Source organism: Manis javanica, chromosome 1 (assembly GCF_040802235.1).
Source record: "Manis javanica isolate MJ-LG chromosome 1, MJ_LKY, whole genome shotgun sequence".
In the NCBI taxonomy this organism is placed as follows: domain Eukaryota; kingdom Metazoa; phylum Chordata; class Mammalia; order Pholidota; family Manidae; genus Manis; species Manis javanica.
Window position 1 is genome coordinate 57,113,120 of NC_133156.1, and position 18,263 is coordinate 57,131,382.

At 35.8% G+C, this 18,263-nt stretch overlaps 1 protein-coding gene across 1 annotated transcript in view; it reads right to left on the bottom strand.

Annotated features, from left to right (window-relative positions):
* Positions 1 to 3,413: 3,413 nt before the first annotated feature.
* The window catches only part of DCP2 (decapping mRNA 2), a 40,127-nt gene continuing 25,277 nt past the window's right edge, over positions 3,414 to 18,263 (bottom strand). Inside the window, exons 8-11 of the mRNA XM_017678883.3 lie at positions 17,248 to 17,383; positions 14,670 to 14,780; positions 13,181 to 13,232; positions 3,414 to 10,825 (exon numbers count right to left, since the gene is read on the bottom strand). Of these exons, the coding sequence (XP_017534372.1) occupies positions 10,662 to 10,825; positions 13,181 to 13,232; positions 14,670 to 14,780; positions 17,248 to 17,383 (463 nt within the window). The 3' untranslated portion in view covers positions 3,414 to 10,661. The remainder of the gene's footprint in view (positions 10,826 to 13,180; positions 13,233 to 14,669; positions 14,781 to 17,247; positions 17,384 to 18,263) is intronic.

Here is an 18,263-nt window from a genome sequence, read left to right on the forward strand (position 1 = left end):
AATGACAGGCACTTGGTGATGCTAACTGTGGGGCCTCCTAAAACTGCACTGGTTAAATAAACGACTGTGGGTGCCTGGATAATTTTCCTCTTTTATAACAACTTGAATTCTTCTAAATAGGAGCTGGTTTATATGAATGTCTCCATCAGGGGTAAACAATTATCTAGACTGCAACTTGTATTAAAAAACTTCAGACTCATATTTGTTTTTCATTCAGTGTCCTCAGTGGTTACTTCTTTTAGGCAGCCACCTTTTCTGTTCAGAATTCAGTCTGTGGCTTAGAGAAATGGGCATAGGAAAAAAAAACCAGTTTGACACCCCCGTTAGACTGCTGAGTTAGGGCAAAAGAGATCCATCTGTGGCTGGAATGCCACCTCCATGTGGGCCTACCAACGGGACCTGAGGCTCAGCCAGCCTGACGGGCACCAGCTACCAAAATTGCCATGGCTTTGTAGACAGTAAGACTCCTTGTTGAGATGTACACCTGAAGTCATTGATGCTTCAGTATCTTCATGTGAGCAGACCACTGGAGATGTATCACGCGCTCCCTCACTTGCTCTAGCCCCAGAGGTACACTAGCTTTGTCATCATCGCCAATGCAGGTATTACCCGGCCCATACTCACACTCACCTGCTGGCATGTCTAAAGGTAATGTCCATGCTGCCTGAAACTGGAGTGTTAGCCTAATAAAAACTTAAGTGCCAGTTAAACATCATTGTTTAATTTTCCTTTGAGATGCATGCACTTCTTACTATGTCTACCTCTGGGTAGCAATACATTATAGGGACCTCAAAGAACTCAAGAACCCTTAAGGCCTTTTCTTAAAAACTGGATAAGGCAACTCAAAATTTTAACAACTATTTAAGATCCAGTTCAAATCTCCTAGTTGTGTACAGGTTACATTATTTTAAATGGAGAAGAAAAAGCCCCATAGTAAACAGATTTGGGCTGGACTATGTCACTGGGATGAATTAGCCTTCATAGTTGCCTGTTCTTCTCTGAAGGTTTTTTCTATGGCTCACAAAAATTACCCTGCAATTATTTAATGCCATCAATTAATAATCATAAATCTCTCAAGAGTTTGGGGTATCATGCTCTTGTTTTAAGTGATGAGAAAGTTACCAAGACTACAGAAAACATCCAAACTTTTACTAACCACTTCTCTAAGTCATAAGGCTCCATGAAGCTTTAAACCATTTGCAGATGAGCAACTGGAGTATGTCTCATGCATGAAACTGTGTAAAGTGAAAAGATCATGTTCACTAAGTTTATAGCTGCACCTATTTCTAGATGCAGCAGACTATACATAGAAAGTTTTGAGAGGCCAAAACGGGAGCGAATTTTAAAGATTTTAGATTTTTGCACTGAATTTAATCAGGGTGCAGTCAGAGGTTGCCACGGTCTTTTGGAAGGGAGCATAAATAATATTTTTTATTCTTTTCAGCAGTAAGTGACAACTGTGCGGAACACTACCATTTAAAAAATCATAGCAATTATTTTATTTATCCAGTGGAATGGGCTGTTTGACAAATGATACAACCACCACCTTTCACTGAGGCTTAAAAATTTCCTATTGCTCTTCTGGGCACTACTTTGAGAAGAAGCAATTAACTCATTAAAAAACTAAAATTATGCCTGCTGCAGAGTTCTTATTGAAGCTTATCCAAATCCTATTCCAGTTAATTGAAACCTTGTGTTTATATAGGCCAGGCTGACTTTAGCTCTGAACCTGTGGCCTTCTGAAGCTCCTCCTGTTTCACACTTGAAGTTACTTTCTGAATACATGTGTATCACTCATGTGCTTGGCAGCCTTAGGCATGTATCTAACTTCTTAGAATTGGAAACAGAACTATTAATTACTGTATTGCTGGCAGCTTAAGTGGGAAAGGGTACAAGCTAAGTCCTGTGTAGAAAAAGATAGTTTCACATTCAGACTATTGCATTTTCAGTTGAGTTATATTGGATGCATTCTCTATCACACTATGTCTGAGTAAGAGCTTGCAAGACAAGAAATCATTCTGACCCAGCAGCAGCGGCTCTCTGATAACTGTATCCTTGACTGTTAGTGCCTAGTGGTTCTACAGTCCGGGCAGCTACAGTAACTCACGTGATCTACAGCTCCACAGAACACAGCAAGCTAAATACCGAATTCCCTCACATTCACTCATGACCTGCTTAGTTAATTGTTCTTGCTCTACTGTTCACTTTTGTTACTTTTTGCAAATCAGTCTGTGTGGAATACGTTCAATTTGTAAAATGCATAGTAGTCACTTAACATGCTCATGTTACAACTGCCAAGCAAATGTGCCCCTAATGCAAAGATAATGAAACATGTTCATTTTTCTAATCAGTTTTAGACATTATAAAGACTTCTTTACACTTTGCATGACATTTAGGTTTCCTATTATTTGAAAATGTGCTTTTAAACCACTTGAATTATTAGAAAAACTTGCTTGAATGTACTGTCAATTATTAAAGCACATAGCTAAGATTGCATTTGTCAGTATTCTACTGTTCGTATTGAAAGTCTCATTTTAAAGTTGCCACTTAACACTGTACTATAACTTGTAATTTTTTAGATTCTTCAGCTGTATGCTTTAAATGTTTCCAGATGCCTTTAGTTTTAGCTGCTGTAAAATAGCTACTCTATTATTTGATATAGAACTGTTTAAAAAGAACTCCCTTTATTTATACAGAGACATTTATAATATTTTACATTCTTATATTCTGAATAAATATTTCTAATTCCATGATGTACTTTAACTGTGGTCATTAACGGGTAAGACTGTCTTTCTATAATACTTACCATTACCACATAGGTATCAAACCCGTGGTGCTTTGTGTTACTGATCAAAGCAGGAGGCTGGAGCACAGACTGTATCAGGTCAAAACTGCCAAAGAAATCTCTTTTTTTGCCTTTTTAAAAATCAGGGAAATGGATGCAATCAAGAACTGGAAGTGCGAGGGAGGCCACAGCATGACCACAAGAATGCAAGCAGCTTTGTGACGTGTCTGTTAGAAAGTCACAGCAGTGCTGTCACTTACTGCCAAAGCAAGGTTCCTCTGACAGTGTACTACCTGGGTCACTCTCTGAAAGCTTCAAATAAAAATTACTGTCATATAGCTGAGGTCTCTAGTGGAGAAGAATATTTCTTTCTCCCATGAGATCCAAGCTCCAGTACAAGTAATAGTTGGATTTTATCTACTTAATTCACACTATAATCTTGCTTTAAAGGAACAACTAAATTGTTATTGTCTGAGATGGAGAATACATACCAGTTCTTTAAGAGGCTCTCTTTTTAGATTTCTTCCTACTGTATAAACATACTGTTGTCATTTTTTCATTGGTCCAAAAAGCAACCAAAATAAGAACTTTGAGCTTACACTACGAAGTAACAGTAGCAGACACCAGGTTACGGTAGTAATTAAAACTGCCCAAACAGCAAAATTTATTGATATTGCACTACAGTCTAAATTTAACATGGTAATATTTTTACAGAAAGCCAATATTCACTCAATTGTAGAGATGTTTTAAAATATCAACGGAACCGCCCATCATTCAACTGTATTTTGTAAAATAAAAGGTTCTTAAACTGTTGTTATTTACATCAAAAAGCTATCTAAAGGAGCATAAAAACTGTTCAGACATAGGACTTTGTTCATTTTCTCCGTGGAGAGTACAGCTGTCATTTCTAGTTCTAGGCACTGTAATACTGCAAGCTCCCAATTCATAAACAGTCACTCAGAAACCTTTATGATAGTCATGCCCAATATAACTGAAAATCAGTCCTTATCTTTTAATTAACACTGAGGAACAGAGACAATGCTACTGTTCAGCCAGAATGTAATAAATTCAGACACACAGTAAATCTGCTCTAAAGGTTATCAGTGCTTCTAACTACAAGGTGAATGAACCTGACAGGTATCCTGAGGCCCCTTTACTGCTCTCCCTCGATGCTGACAACCAAAACATGCACGGAGAACTTCATTACTACCTCAGGCAGAATTACTCCATGGTTTTACTTTATACAGTCTTTCTCCAAACATTAAAATGTCCTAGAAGGTAAAGTAATAATACACTGCTGTAACTAAGGCAAAAATTAAATGTTAAATCATTTCACATTAAGAAAAAAACGATTACTACTGAATAAAGTTTACAAATATACATAGTTACCACATTTACTCTAAAGTCCAGTTTTCTCAACTGAGTATATTTGGTAGAACCATTTCATTAATTTTTTTCTACCTTTTTATAGATCCCAGACAAAACAGCATGACTCAGCATAAATATTGTCACCTTTTTCAGACAAACCTACTCACAAGAAAACTTTTAAGAATACGTATCTTCCATGAACATTACCTAGTCTCCATGGCATAAGAGATATTTCAAATCTTGTTTTGGAAATAGGCAGGGTATAAAAAAATCAATTCTTACTCCTTTCTTAACTAAACCGTCTGCCCTTACTCTGGGTAAAAGAAAGACAGTCTTACCTAAGATTTCGCTTGAGTTAGCTAATACATCGGCTATAATTCCACTTTATTAATCCCTTTATTCTGAAATAAGATTGTTTTAAATTTTCACTAAAGTGAACAGGTAAAATTTAAAATCTGAATTGTATGAGGTAATACTTACCAAAGGCAGTTTTTGTAAGGTATTAAGCTAATAAACTTCAAAAACAAGAAAATATATGTGTGTGCACACACACACATACATACAAATATATATATGCAAAATAGTTCATGGTTATATTTTCCTTCCCTAATTGTTACTGAAGAAAAACAGTTTGTAATCATGAAATGAAAGTCAGCTTAGCCTTTTCCTGTCCTAACTTTGAAGTGAAATATGACCAACAAAGTAAAATTAAAGATTCGGTTTTCGGACACTTGCATTTGATATTAAAAGGTACTTGTGCAAGATCCAAACACAAACCTAAAAGGACAGCAGTGAAACGCACAAAGAAATCCTTGCAGATATGTTGTTTGTGCTTTTTCGCACGTACGGCGTAAGAGTTGGAGGCCACCGCTGCTCATTCATCAGATATACTAACACATCTCACCAATCACGTGCTGCAGAACAGGAACTACCATTCTAAATTTCACTCGCAGTTGAGAGCCTTTGCTTTTGTTTGCTGCCATCCAGTCTATTCCACGTATCACAAAGGCTTGAAAAAGGCCAGATACTGTTGTATAAAGAACTAATTTCTGAAAGCTTGAGAAATAACTTTAAATGACAAGGTAGATTTGTGACCAAAAACCTTTCTTAACACCAGTTTGTAGCTATAGATTGTTTTGGAACCTCAGATTCAATGAATAAAAAGATTAACTAAGACCTCTCAAAGACGGAGGACCAGCAGAACACTGCCTATTTCACCCTAGAACCACACAGTTTTCTTTGTTCTAAACTAATTTGACAGCTACATGCACTGAGAGCCTCAAAACAGTGGTGTCCAGAGCCCTTCTATCTGTGGCTCAAGTGTCAAAGTGAGATCATCTCTAGGAGCCAAGATGTGATCACAGCTTACAAACTACCCAAGTCCTCATATGGTGACTACCAGATTCACTGAAGGGATGTAGCACAAATGAAAAAGAAAAAAAAATTCTACAGAAGGGACAGGATTGGGGTAGGCATCGGGGTAGAGCAGGGAGGAAACTGAGAGAGACAAACTCAATGGCCTCTCCCAGGCCAGTCACACCACAGAGGAGAAAGATAAAAAATCAACAGGTCCTCGTTCTTCAAATGGCACTCAACAGATAGATGCCAATAGCCAAGACACCACCCAACCACCTGCTAGAGCCCTCCCACCAAAAAAGTATCAAATATATGTTTATGGCCTTTTTCTTCCACTGGACTAAAAAACTAAACTCTACTAAAAAGAGGAGGATCCATGTGGGACCAAGTTATCTTGAAAAGCAAAAGATTTTTGCATTTAACCCCTTTCCCCAGAGCACCCATTAACCCTACAAAGCTACCACCAAGTATCTCGTCAAGGTTAATTCCTTTTACATGGTGCTTTCAAGCTGCCCGTAGCCAGACTTTCCCATCTGCTAACCCCAGAAGACAAAAGACAAAAGGAATCTCTTCACTGCTGATTTCATTCATCTGGGGACCCAGATTAAAGATTCAATTTCTCAAGGTATGACTTCCAAACTTTATCATAGTTTTTTATTTACACTTCTTTGTACTTTAGGTTAAAGTCTAAGCTACTAAAGTTGGTGGAAGCCAACCATTCAAGTCCCATGTATGAGAGGTAGCTTTACTCTTTCCCTACTATAGACTACTATTCCAACAGTAAATGCCATTTGTCACAAGAAAGCCAGATGAAAAGGAATGGATCACCACCCAGGACAAATGTGTAACCAACACATGAAGTGACTATGACATACCTTAACTATGGCTATATTGGGGATTATGTTCCTAAGACAGCAGAACACTTGAGTGTGGCTGCACTTGTGAAGTACCAGTACAGGAAGGATCAGACTCCCAAACACTGGTCTTTAAAATGGAAAAAATTACCATAGGTTTATGGAATTGCTTGGCAGCCATAGTCAGAAAAAAATTAACTATATCTGAGCTAGAAAACACTTGGTAACAGCTACATGTATTAGACTCTGCTTGGGCTAGGCAACAGTCACATTTCTATCTTTGTACATCACATGGCACTCAAAAGCTGATTTATCTCCTAAGATTTCTTCCTTCCACTCTTCTGTGACCAGCAACTAGTTATCTTCTCCCTTCAGGGCAATTTGTTCTATAATACCTATCACATTTTTTGAAACTGCAATCTAGAACTCTACTTTGAAAGCATGAGACAGAGCACACTGCCATCTATATGGCACAGGAGTACAAACTTCAAGAGCAACTCAATTCTAGGAAGAAAAGATGCTGAGAAACCCATCATAATCTCATTTTTAGAATTTTTGGCAACTATACAAATGCACTTCAAAGTCTTAGGAAAGAATACAAAATAAGGAACTTTGGCTAGGCTTTACCAAGCTATAAGGGATAAGGTCTAACAAAACTGCTGTTTTACTATGATACCTGTTCACCTAGAGACAGGTACTTAAAGAATATTAATGCCTTCAGACAAAATAAGCTTGTCTTGTTTATCATAAGCTAAAATCACAATACATATGAGCCTTCCCCAGGCTAGAAAACAATCCAAGTAAAAATTACTAGATAACACTTATTTTCTTCAAATGTAATGAATCTGACCTTGTATATATAATTAATATGAAAAGAAAATACCTCAGAAAATACAGAGATACAATAGATGTCCATCAAAACAAAATCTCTGAGTAGGCCAGGAGAGGTCCACTTGTACAAAAATCAAGATTAAAATGCTAAGAGATATTATTATACTAAGAAAAAAATTACTTGGCAGAAGTTCTAATTTTTATATTGATTCTACTTCTTACTGTTTTAACAACAGAAAAGATAAATGAGAGACTAGGTAATGAAATGTTTGTCATGCACACATGCAGTCAGACCTGAACTTTCCTAAAGACCATAATATGAGTTTACAGAAGAATTTAATCCCTGTGGAAGGATACTATTCACTTGGATTTGAGTTTTTTATTTGATATTACACATAAACTACTAAAGCCTTAAAAGGACAAAGTACTAATCCAATCTTATAGCATAATATTAATTCTGCTGAATTTGCTATGCATCTTCATTATCTGTACTTACTGATATTTAATAGAAAAATAAAGATATCCACAGTTCAAAGCAGCAAGCAGTGAACACAATTCCTTTGACAGCATAGGAGACCTTCTTTTATACATTACATTAAAATTCAACTTCATTTTCAAACATATTCAAATTTCACCCTTGCTAAGAGAGTTCTATTAGGTCCTCAGACTTCTCCAAATGCTCACATCTCAGGAAAGTGGCACTATTTGAAATCCTAAAACCATTCATATGCTATTTAACAAAAACTTGTGAAAGCATGTAAACCATATCCCTAATATTTTGGATTACGATGGTTAAGTACAAAAACAATTCATTTAACATCTTACAAATCATTATAGTTATACATAAAAGCACCTACAAAATTTTTAAAAATAAGAGATTCACAGTGCACTGAACCTTGGAACATATAAGGTTGGAACATAAGAATATTTAAAAAGTGGATTCAAAGACCTATTTCTTTCAGACGTAAAACATAATGAAGCCAACACAACTACTCTTCTTGTCTAGCTTTTAAAACACAACACACAGAAATCATTGCATATTCAGCACTCATTTAGCACTTGATTTCTTCAAACCAGGGTAATTTCTCAAGAGAGAAATCTAGTTCTGTGCTGAGCATGGCCTTCCCTAAGGTAACCTGAACACTGAGAAACTAATACACAGGTTCAAGGGGGAAGTAAGTATAGCAGATGTACATAAAAAACAGGTACATCCAACTTATACATTTTCTGCATAGTTAAGTCATACCACACACATTAACTTTAACACATCTTTGAACATCTTTTATCTCAAACTGTAGAGCGCTAAAAGCCTCAAGTTACCAAAATCCCATCTCAACAATACCCTTACTTTGTCCTACAGTGCATTAACTGAAGCAGCGCTACAGCAGTTAACATTTAACCATAGTTAAACTCTCACAATCGAAAAGAGATCATTTGTTGGTTCTTAAAGGCTCAACACCATTAAAGACACACTTTTGGTAATTAATTCTAATCTCTTTTACTTTAGTATTTAGAGTTGAAAAATCCAACTCTAGGCACCAGAAAGACTGACCAAAGTACTTACGTAAAAAGGAAAAAAACCCACATACAACATCACTAAAAATAAAATGGTTTCCAGATGACAGTAAACAAGTGAAAATTATTTGCCTGTCAGGCAAACTACATTTTCACTCCCTTTAACAATTTAACAGAAATCTGGAATGCTGGGACCAACTATAAATATGGCTCAAGGAGACCCAAGCAAAGCAGCTGTATTTCTGGAAAGAATAAACAAGAGCTTTCAAATGCAATCATAAAATGCATTTTCAAAAAGGTCACAAAAGGATTCACATACTTGTCACATTAAAAGATGCAGATTGTGAATAACCTAATTCTAAATGCATTGCTGTAACTGGGAATTCTCCTGCTTAGCACCAAGAGGGTGTCACTTTTATTAATAAATAGAATTTCTCCTTTAAAATCAAGCTGTTCAAAAGCTAAAGCAAAGAAATACCAAGTGTTCCTAACAATAGCACTTTTTCTGAAAGTCCTGCTGGATTAAATAGAACCCCTATTAAATAGGCTATCTATACAGAATAAAGACTTCTACAATAAAATTTACAAGCAGAGATATACTTTGTGGATACCACATGTAAAAAAAAGATTTTTAAAACCCACATGACAGTTGCACATGCACGCATATGCTTGCACCACCCCCCTCCCCCCACAAAAGAAATACCTTCAATGAGGTCAGAAGCAGCCCAAATGAAACACTAAAGCCCCCTTAAAGCCCTGGTGACTGTCCTCAATTAGAGCTGAAGTTCTTCTTAAGATAGGCACTGCCATTCTCATCTGGGTCGAAGCATCCTGAAGGAGCAAAATACATTCCAAGGACTGAGTTATGTGTATTACTTCCATGGTCTGATCCTCCCTAATGAAATGCTTTACTTGTTCCTGGGTAAATTGCACACCCCTGCCTTCCTGCCCCATCACCCAGGGGCTCCAGCACACTAACAGTGTGTCAGTCTCTGCTACTACAGCAAATTAGAACCAAATATAACATCAGTTTCCAGAGATCAACACCCAAAGACAATGTAAAACCTAATGTCATAATCCATACATATATACACAGCTGTAATACAGAAAAAATTTTCACAAGAAAAAAATCATCGTATGATACAAAAAGGCTGGTGGCAGGACAGTGAACACAGGACCAAAGCAGCTGCTGGGTGCGGCCTCCTCACTCTCTTCTCCCCTCTCCAGCGTCTCACAGGCTCCTGGCGGTGCAGCACATTCCTCAAGGAGTGCATCAGCTTCCCACTCAACCAAGTCCCTTCTCCAGGCTGAGGACACTGTCTTTTAACGAAGCACTACAAGTTTGTTTTGAACACGAACAATACATAGGAGATGCTGGCTCTAAATAAAACTTTCCAATGAAACCCCAAGCAGAAGAGGCTTAAGAACGTAAGTGGTTATAAGCAGAGAAATGCACAAAACGTCACCAGAGCAGATGACTTGCAATCTAGACTTCTGTGACATTTCAGCTCTTATCATCATTTAATAACTGTATATTTTAAGTATCTTTTAAAAATTTCAATGAAAGGAAACTATTTTTGCAATCACTGTAATGGATAGATGCAGCACATCCATTAACTTGGCTACTTGGTGACTCAACCACTATTTTCTTGACCAAAACACAAGATAAAAACCACAATCACACAGAAAAAAAGGCTCTCATAAAAAGCAACTTAAAATTCGCAAGCCAACACTGAAAAGGTACATCTATATAAAAGGTTATTATAACTACATCTACAGTGCAAACTTATGTTTCTTTCTACTCTCTTCTGCACAGAGAACAATCTCTTCAGAAAACAACGTTGCCTCCCTGCATTTCTTTAGAACACCTGAGAAAGGTAAGGCTCAAAGAGACACCCACTCAAATGCCACAGGTCTTTGATCTTGGGGCTTCCATGACCCATTTGCTGATATCAAAGGTCCAAGATTTTCATTATAGCAGTATGGTCAAATTTGAAACTCAAAAAGGTTCTGGATGAAAAGGGGAACTTGCAATGTCCATTACATGCCACAGACTGTCCCTCAGCATGTTCTAGCAACTGCTCTTCACCAGAGCAAGATAAGTCATATACAGCATCTGTTTAAAAAACAAAATAAGGTCAATAACTCAGTTAAGAAATAAAATGTAGCATTTTGTTATAAACGAATTCATGTATGATATATATGTATCTCCCCATACTCTAAATCTAACTTAGGCAGAACCACCAGGATGTTATCCTTCCCCTAAACTGGGACTCAGCTGAATTTCTAATCAATTATTGTTTATTTCCACACAAACATTCAAAATCTTAATCTCAGCCTTTAAGACCCTTAATATTTACTTGCTTTCAAAAATGGACATACCCTTGTTTAACTCCTTTATTTCTATTTTATGCCAATATAATGCAAGCTTCTTGATGGAAATTAAAACATAAGCATTGTAAAGCTTACGTAAGATCTGTAAGGATTCCAACTCTAGAAACACAAAGCTGGAGCTTACCAAATCTTCAGGAAATATATCAGCCTAAAGAAAAATTCAAATTTTCAAAATTACAGTGCAACAAAACCCCCAACTTAGCAGGCCTTTTTTTTTTTAAGGTAGAACAGGGATCTGACCAGAAAAGTAGGTTTTGAATAGTCACCAAGAGCCTGAGGCAGAAAGAAAATTTGAAACAAGGTATCCCAGGACAAGAATCCGTTTATACTTTCTTCTCAAGATACCTAAAAATTCAAAATATCCATATTATGCCCAACTAAACTGGGTATACAAAGTTATAGTGTGCCTTCTTTAATGTTGCTGAACATAAGGCTTTTTAAAGATTCTGTGAAGTAATTGATTTCTGAGCTTAACGTTAATTAAACTGTTAGCCTATCATGTCCCATCACCCAAGGTAGCCAGAAAAATCCTATTAAGGGGACGTCTACCTGCACAGTATCTATATTAAATTGATAGTACCTATTTCTTCATAGCTAACCTAACTCCAAAACAAGATTAAAGCATTTCTTTTAAAATAGCTATTCTATGGCTTAAGCAGACAGTATTACAAGAAATTATGATTATAATGTCTTACATATTTCTTAAACTTTTCTATATGAAAACCTTAAATTTAAATGGTGCATAAATGCGTATCTACTACCCAGGGAATTTCCTAATTCAAAACAGTGATTCTAAGAAAAACAGTGTGCTGTTCTTCCAAACAACATCTACTAAATCAGTATTAAGTATCTACTAAATCAGTATTAAGTATTACAAGAGAGCTTTCTACATACATCAGGCATTATTTTTCAAATCAGATTCACATGTTCCCTTCATGTATGAGGATGCGAAGTTCCAAATGTCATTTCAAAAAAGGCTATCTTTAGTACCTCCTTAAAAAGTTGATCATTGCCTCCAAAAAGGCAAATGTTTCCCTTCTGAAATTACTGTTTCCTTGCACATATGAAGTTTCCTTACCTTTACTCTTATTTGATTCTACTCCCCCTCTAACCTTTAAGCAGTATTTATTTACAGTATTCATGCATAATATCAAGGTTTGACATTCACCAAAGAGACAGCACTTTAAAAGGGCAAATAATTTCATCTTGATCATTTAAATGAATTTCATTTTAGCCAGTTTCACATTTAGAGAACTTGACCACATATACGAATATACATACTTTCTGTACAGAACACGTGCAACTATGCTTGCTTACTTGTCATAGTTCGTCACACACGCAACTAAAATCAAGGTTAGGCCAAAGGTAGGCCAAATCCCACCAGGCAGTTTTTTTTGAGAGGGCATCTCTCATATTTATTGATCAAATGGTTGCTAACAACAATAAAATTCTGTATAGGGGGGTCAATGCTCAATGCACAATTATTAATCCATCTCAAGACTAGTTCTCTTCAGTCTCCAATCTTCTGAAGCATAATGAACAAGTTCTTACATAGTGAACGAATTCTTACATAGTGAATAAGTTCTTACATGGTGAACAGTACAAGGGCATTCATCACAGAAACTTTCGGTTCTGATCATGCATTATGAACTATAAACAATCAGGTCAAATATGAATATTTGTTTGATTTTTATACTTGATTTATATGTGGATCCCACATTTCTCCCTTTATTATTATTATTATTATTATTTTTAATAAACTGCTGAAGTGGTAGGTAGACGCAAGATAAAGGTAGAAAACATAGTTTAGTGTTGTAAGAGAGCAATTGTAGATGATCAGGTGTGTGCCTGTAGACTATGTGCTAATCCGAGCTAGACAAGGGCAATAAAACATCCATGGATGCAGAAGCTTTCTCTCAACACAGGGGGGCGGTGAGGTTCTAAGCTTCACCACTGTTGTTCCCCAATTTCTCACCTGATGGCCCCCCTGCGACTGTGCCTGTCTTAGGTTGTTCCTCCCTTGAGGAATCTTACCCGTCTCTCCCACCAGGCAGATTTTAAAGAGAAAATGACTTGCCTGTTTCAAAATTATCCTGAAGTTTTCGTGGATGAAGTTTTTTTTCACATTTCTGTTAAAAAAAACACACACACACACACTCAACATACCATCTCTAGTTATGATAAATTTCTCAGGAAAAAAATTAAACCAGGCATATAGTAACTATCCCCATTCATGTATTGGCATTTTAATTATTTTTATTTTAAGCCTAGAAATTTTTAGTTCATGATTACATGTACAACATAGAAACACCAGAAAAAAAAATTCAATTTCTCAACCCAGAGATAACTGACATTCCAATATATCTTTCTAGCTTTTTTTCTATGAAGATACATGTGAAAGTATTTTCAGATCTATTTAACAATTAAATGGAATTATTCAATATACTACTATTCTATAACCTGTATTATAAATTTAACATACCATGGACATACTCCTTTTTTAATAGATATAAATCTACACCATCATCTTTAAACTCCATGGCAGTCTGTTGCATGGATCTGTGACACTTGATTATTATCTTCTTAGATGTTCAGATTGTTTCCAAGTTCTCATTATAAAAAGAGTAATGGGGTGAATAGCCTTTAAATTTATCTTCTAGAGAAACAATGTTAAGAACTTTTTCAGACTTTCAATATAGCCAAAATACTCTCTAAAAGGCTATGCCAATTAGTAGTTTTTAAGTGTTGCCAATACACTCAACAATATACAACTGGTGTCTTCTCATCTTTGCCAATCTGACAAAAGGTGTAATAATAGTAAAGGGCAAGTAGTCTAACAGTAAACTGATTTTTAACATGTTTGCTAGTAGAATCAATATACCCAAGTTAGGTTAACAGCACCTAGGGAACTGAGGTAAAATATTTTTGCTAAAAACATGAGATATTACCATTATTACCCACTGTTAAACTATTTAGGTAAAGCTACAGTAAGGATATTCAACATATAAATACCAGGACTAGCAGGAAAGATAAGCAAGGAGCCCATTTAGTTATAATTACTTTCTGGAGCAGAGACTAACAGATTGGAAGTAAATGGCTTAAAATTCTCAGTTATTTAGGCCTAGTCTAATAATGACTGGCACTAGCTATGCATTACTTTTAATTTTCTGAATTCTATCAACTTGAGGGAAAAAACCACACTGCAATGTTCTTCCACTGCAATGGTCTTCCAAGCTATTAACTTCATTAAAATAATAGACTCTGGAAAAATATCGACCAAAACAACAGCCAAGGATTTACTCGAGAAAGCAAGGATGACCTCCCATTGTTTTCATAATATTAAAATAAATTTAAATACCCACTTAAAAATGCACAGATCAGACTTACAATTGAATCAGTGTTACAAGTCTGGACTTGAAAGTAATTAGTCAGAGACTTTTAGTGACTAAATACTGCACAATGCACTCAGTAAGAATCCTGTCACTGTTATCAGTTCCACGTGCCTTGACAATGCCCTTGCCCCACGCTTAACAAGGGCAAGCCGCCCTGAGAGTTGTAACTCTTACCATCAAGGGATTCTGCTGTTTGGCTGGCTGGCTGTGGACCCCATTTGTTCTTTTCTTTTGATTAGGTGAGTCTTGATACTGTTTTCTGCCATTTCCCCTCATACTTTGATTCTGTTTTTCCAATAAGAAGAAATAAAATGTAAACCGATACTATAATGTAACAGGACAAAAGAACATACTCCTATGGATATGTTTAGCTGGTTAAGTTTTGCAAAGCCCCTCAATCCCCCCTCAAAATTTTCCCAACACATTGGGGAGCCACGTCTAATCAGTATAGTTTCTTATTAGAATATAGTGCTTCAAAAATGAGATTCCTCTATAGGTATGAAATTGCATATACAATGGTCCCTAAGAATCTCTCCACACCTCCTACCATATCCCATTTCTGTTTACAGACTTTGTTACAATGAATAAAGTAAAAAATAGTATTTTTTCAAAAACATGTATTTCAAACAAGTTTATAAACTTTACGTGACTGTCAAAAAAAAAAATCTGTGAGGGAATGCTGGGGCTTACTGGCCATAGTTCTTAGGGCAGGACACATGTAGCAGATGTTACTGTAAAATTTGCCTCATTAATAAACATTTTAAAATTAATAATCTTTTATACAAATAGAGACTGGTGCTTTTAAAATCTGGACTATTATCTCTAAATTTAGACCTAAAATTTAAACATGCAGTAGATGACATCGGACTATACACGTACTGCTTTCAAATGAGTTAATTTTCTTAAAAAAAAGATTTTAAGTTTAATTGGAAACACAGACTTTTCAAACATTAATTTGTCCATAGAGGTCTTGATAGATATTTAAGAGGACTGGCTAAAAGAATGTGAATAAAATAATAACCTTATTATTTAAAGACATATAAAAATCATTTATTTACGTCTATCTACCTATAGAAAAGATTAAGCAGTCCCTAAAACAGCTTGAAAATAATAAGCTAAGAAAGGAACAGTAAGGAAATATGGCTTCTTTCAGAAACTCATGTTATGGCACACTTTTAATTCAATGTCATTCTGCTCTTTCTGGTATTAACTTTTTACTGTAGTACAATATACATAAAATTTACCACTCTTGCCACTTTCAAGTTTACAATTCAGTGGCACTAAGAATAGTCACCATACTGTGTAACCACCACCAGTACCCATTCTCCAGAACTTTTTCATCATCCCAAATAGAAACTTTCTACCCATTAAATTACTCCCTTCCCTCAGTCCTGGTAACAAGTTGATTTCCTTCTCTATGAATTTGTCCCTTTGAGGTACCTCATATAAGCAGAATTATTCAATATTTGTCTTTTTATGTGTGGCTTATTTCACTTGCCATGTGTTTAACATTCACCCATGTCATAGCACATGTACATCACTGTATCATTCCTTTTCAAGGCTGAGTAACAGCCCATTGTATGTATATGTTGCTCATACATTTAGCTGTTGATAGACATGTGATAGTTTCTACCTTTTGGCTATTATAAATAATGCTACTATGAACACTGGTATACAAATTACCTACTTAAATACTGGCTTTCAATTTTTTGGGGTACATGCATAGGAGTAGAATTGCTGGGTCATTTGGTAATTGTTTAATTTTTTAAGGAACCACCCAAAGGTTTTTCATGGCATTCCACAACCACTGCATAAGGGTTCCAATTTCTCCATAACCTTGTCAACACTTATTTTCCATTTCTTATTACAGCCATCCTAATGGGTATGAGGTAGTTATCTCCTTGTGACTTTGATTTGCATTTCTCTCATGACTAATTATGTCAAGCATCTTTTTATAGGTTTATTGCCCATTTGTATATTTTCTTGGAGAAATGTCTACTCAAATTGTTCACCCATTTTTTACTTGGATTTTTTTTGGTTGTTGGTAGGAGTTGTGTATTCTAGGTATTAACATCAGATATGTGATGTGCATTCTGTGGGTTGTCTTTCTATTCTTTTGATAGTGTCCTCTAATACACAAAAAGTTTTGTATTTTGATGAACTTAGTATTTTCAAAAGAATAAAAATAAGAAGTAAGAGTGACATCCAAATGGATGGCTAAGAGGATTAGTAAGGATGTGGAACAACTGTAACTCTCATATATTTGATGAGGTTATAAATTATTTTAGAGTATTGTTTGCAGTATATACTCAAGAACGTAGGAATATCCAGTGCTCCACCAATTCTGTATACACCCAAAAGAACTGTGTATGTTCATCAAAAGACATGTAGAGAAATGTAACAATATTGTTTGTAAAGCCCAAACTGGAAACAACCAAAATGTCTGTTAAGGTTAGAATGAATAAATAACTTGTGGTAAACTCAGACCCTAGAATACAACACAGCAATGAACCTTTTGCTGGTAATACATATACCACAGTCAGACATTAATTCTTACAACTTACTACACGGTTTTTACACCAAAGCTGTAAAGGTTAAGGAGTCTCACCCCTGTTTCAAATCACAAGTCAGGAATGCAGACTTGGTCAACAATTCAGAGCTTTTAACCGTTAATTTGCAGTTCCTCAATTTAGGTACATTTCTAAGTCAAATGACCTAGAGTATGAAAATCTTTAAATGTATTATCACTCACCTTTGCTTTTAAAGGGTCAGTCATTTCAGAATGATTATTATATGGCTTTTGCTGCAGTGGCTGCCTGTGCTTGACCCACTGGTCACCAGGAGAACCTTCAGGAAATAACTGCTGACTGTGGCGGAATTTGGTTCGACTACACAAAGATTTAAAAAACAAAAATCAGATCAGAAAATTTTCACTTACAATTCTTCTAACACCTTGCTTGTTTATCTCATTACTTTCTTATTTACTGTCTACCCTCCACCCCCAAAATGTAAGTCCCTTGAGGGTAGGGTCTCTTGTCCACTTTGGGCAGTGATTCTGCCTTGTTTACTGCTTTATCCCCAGCACCCAGAAGAAAGCCTGGCATTCAGTATTTATTGAATTAATAATGTTATTTTTAATCACAAACTTTTCTAAATCATCCATACTACTACCTCCCTGTAAGTGATTATACTTTCAAAAATCTGAGTAATTCTAAATTTAGTTGACCAACAAATCAGTGGATTTTCCTTGTTAATCGGACAGACAACTCACATTCCCATGAGTGTGTTTAAAGTATGGAATTTGATTCTGCACAGATAAGTTATGGAACTCATCCACGCTAGACGAGGATCTGAAACATCAAGCTATATTCTAAAGCAAAAAATTAAGGGGCCTAGGAAAATGGATGAGCAAATTAAATAAAGATCTAGTCTCAAATTTTATACGAAAGAATTCATTTATAAAAGGTTGTACTCATGCATTAGTTTGTAATAAAGAATCCATTTTATAGTACCACTAACATGTATAATACAGTCCAGAATCACTGATCCCAAGGACTGTATTATATTAAGACTCTTTCTGAATATTTCAGAGTTCTTCTCCTTTCCCATTTAAAAATTACAAAATTAGTCTCTCTACTCTTTCTTTAGACAAAATTCAGATACTTCCTCCAACACATCATCACAGATATTAGTCTCAATGCTAAAAATATACCACCCTCTCTAAAAAATCAGAATTTGGCTAAAGAAATTGCTCCATTATCTCCTTAT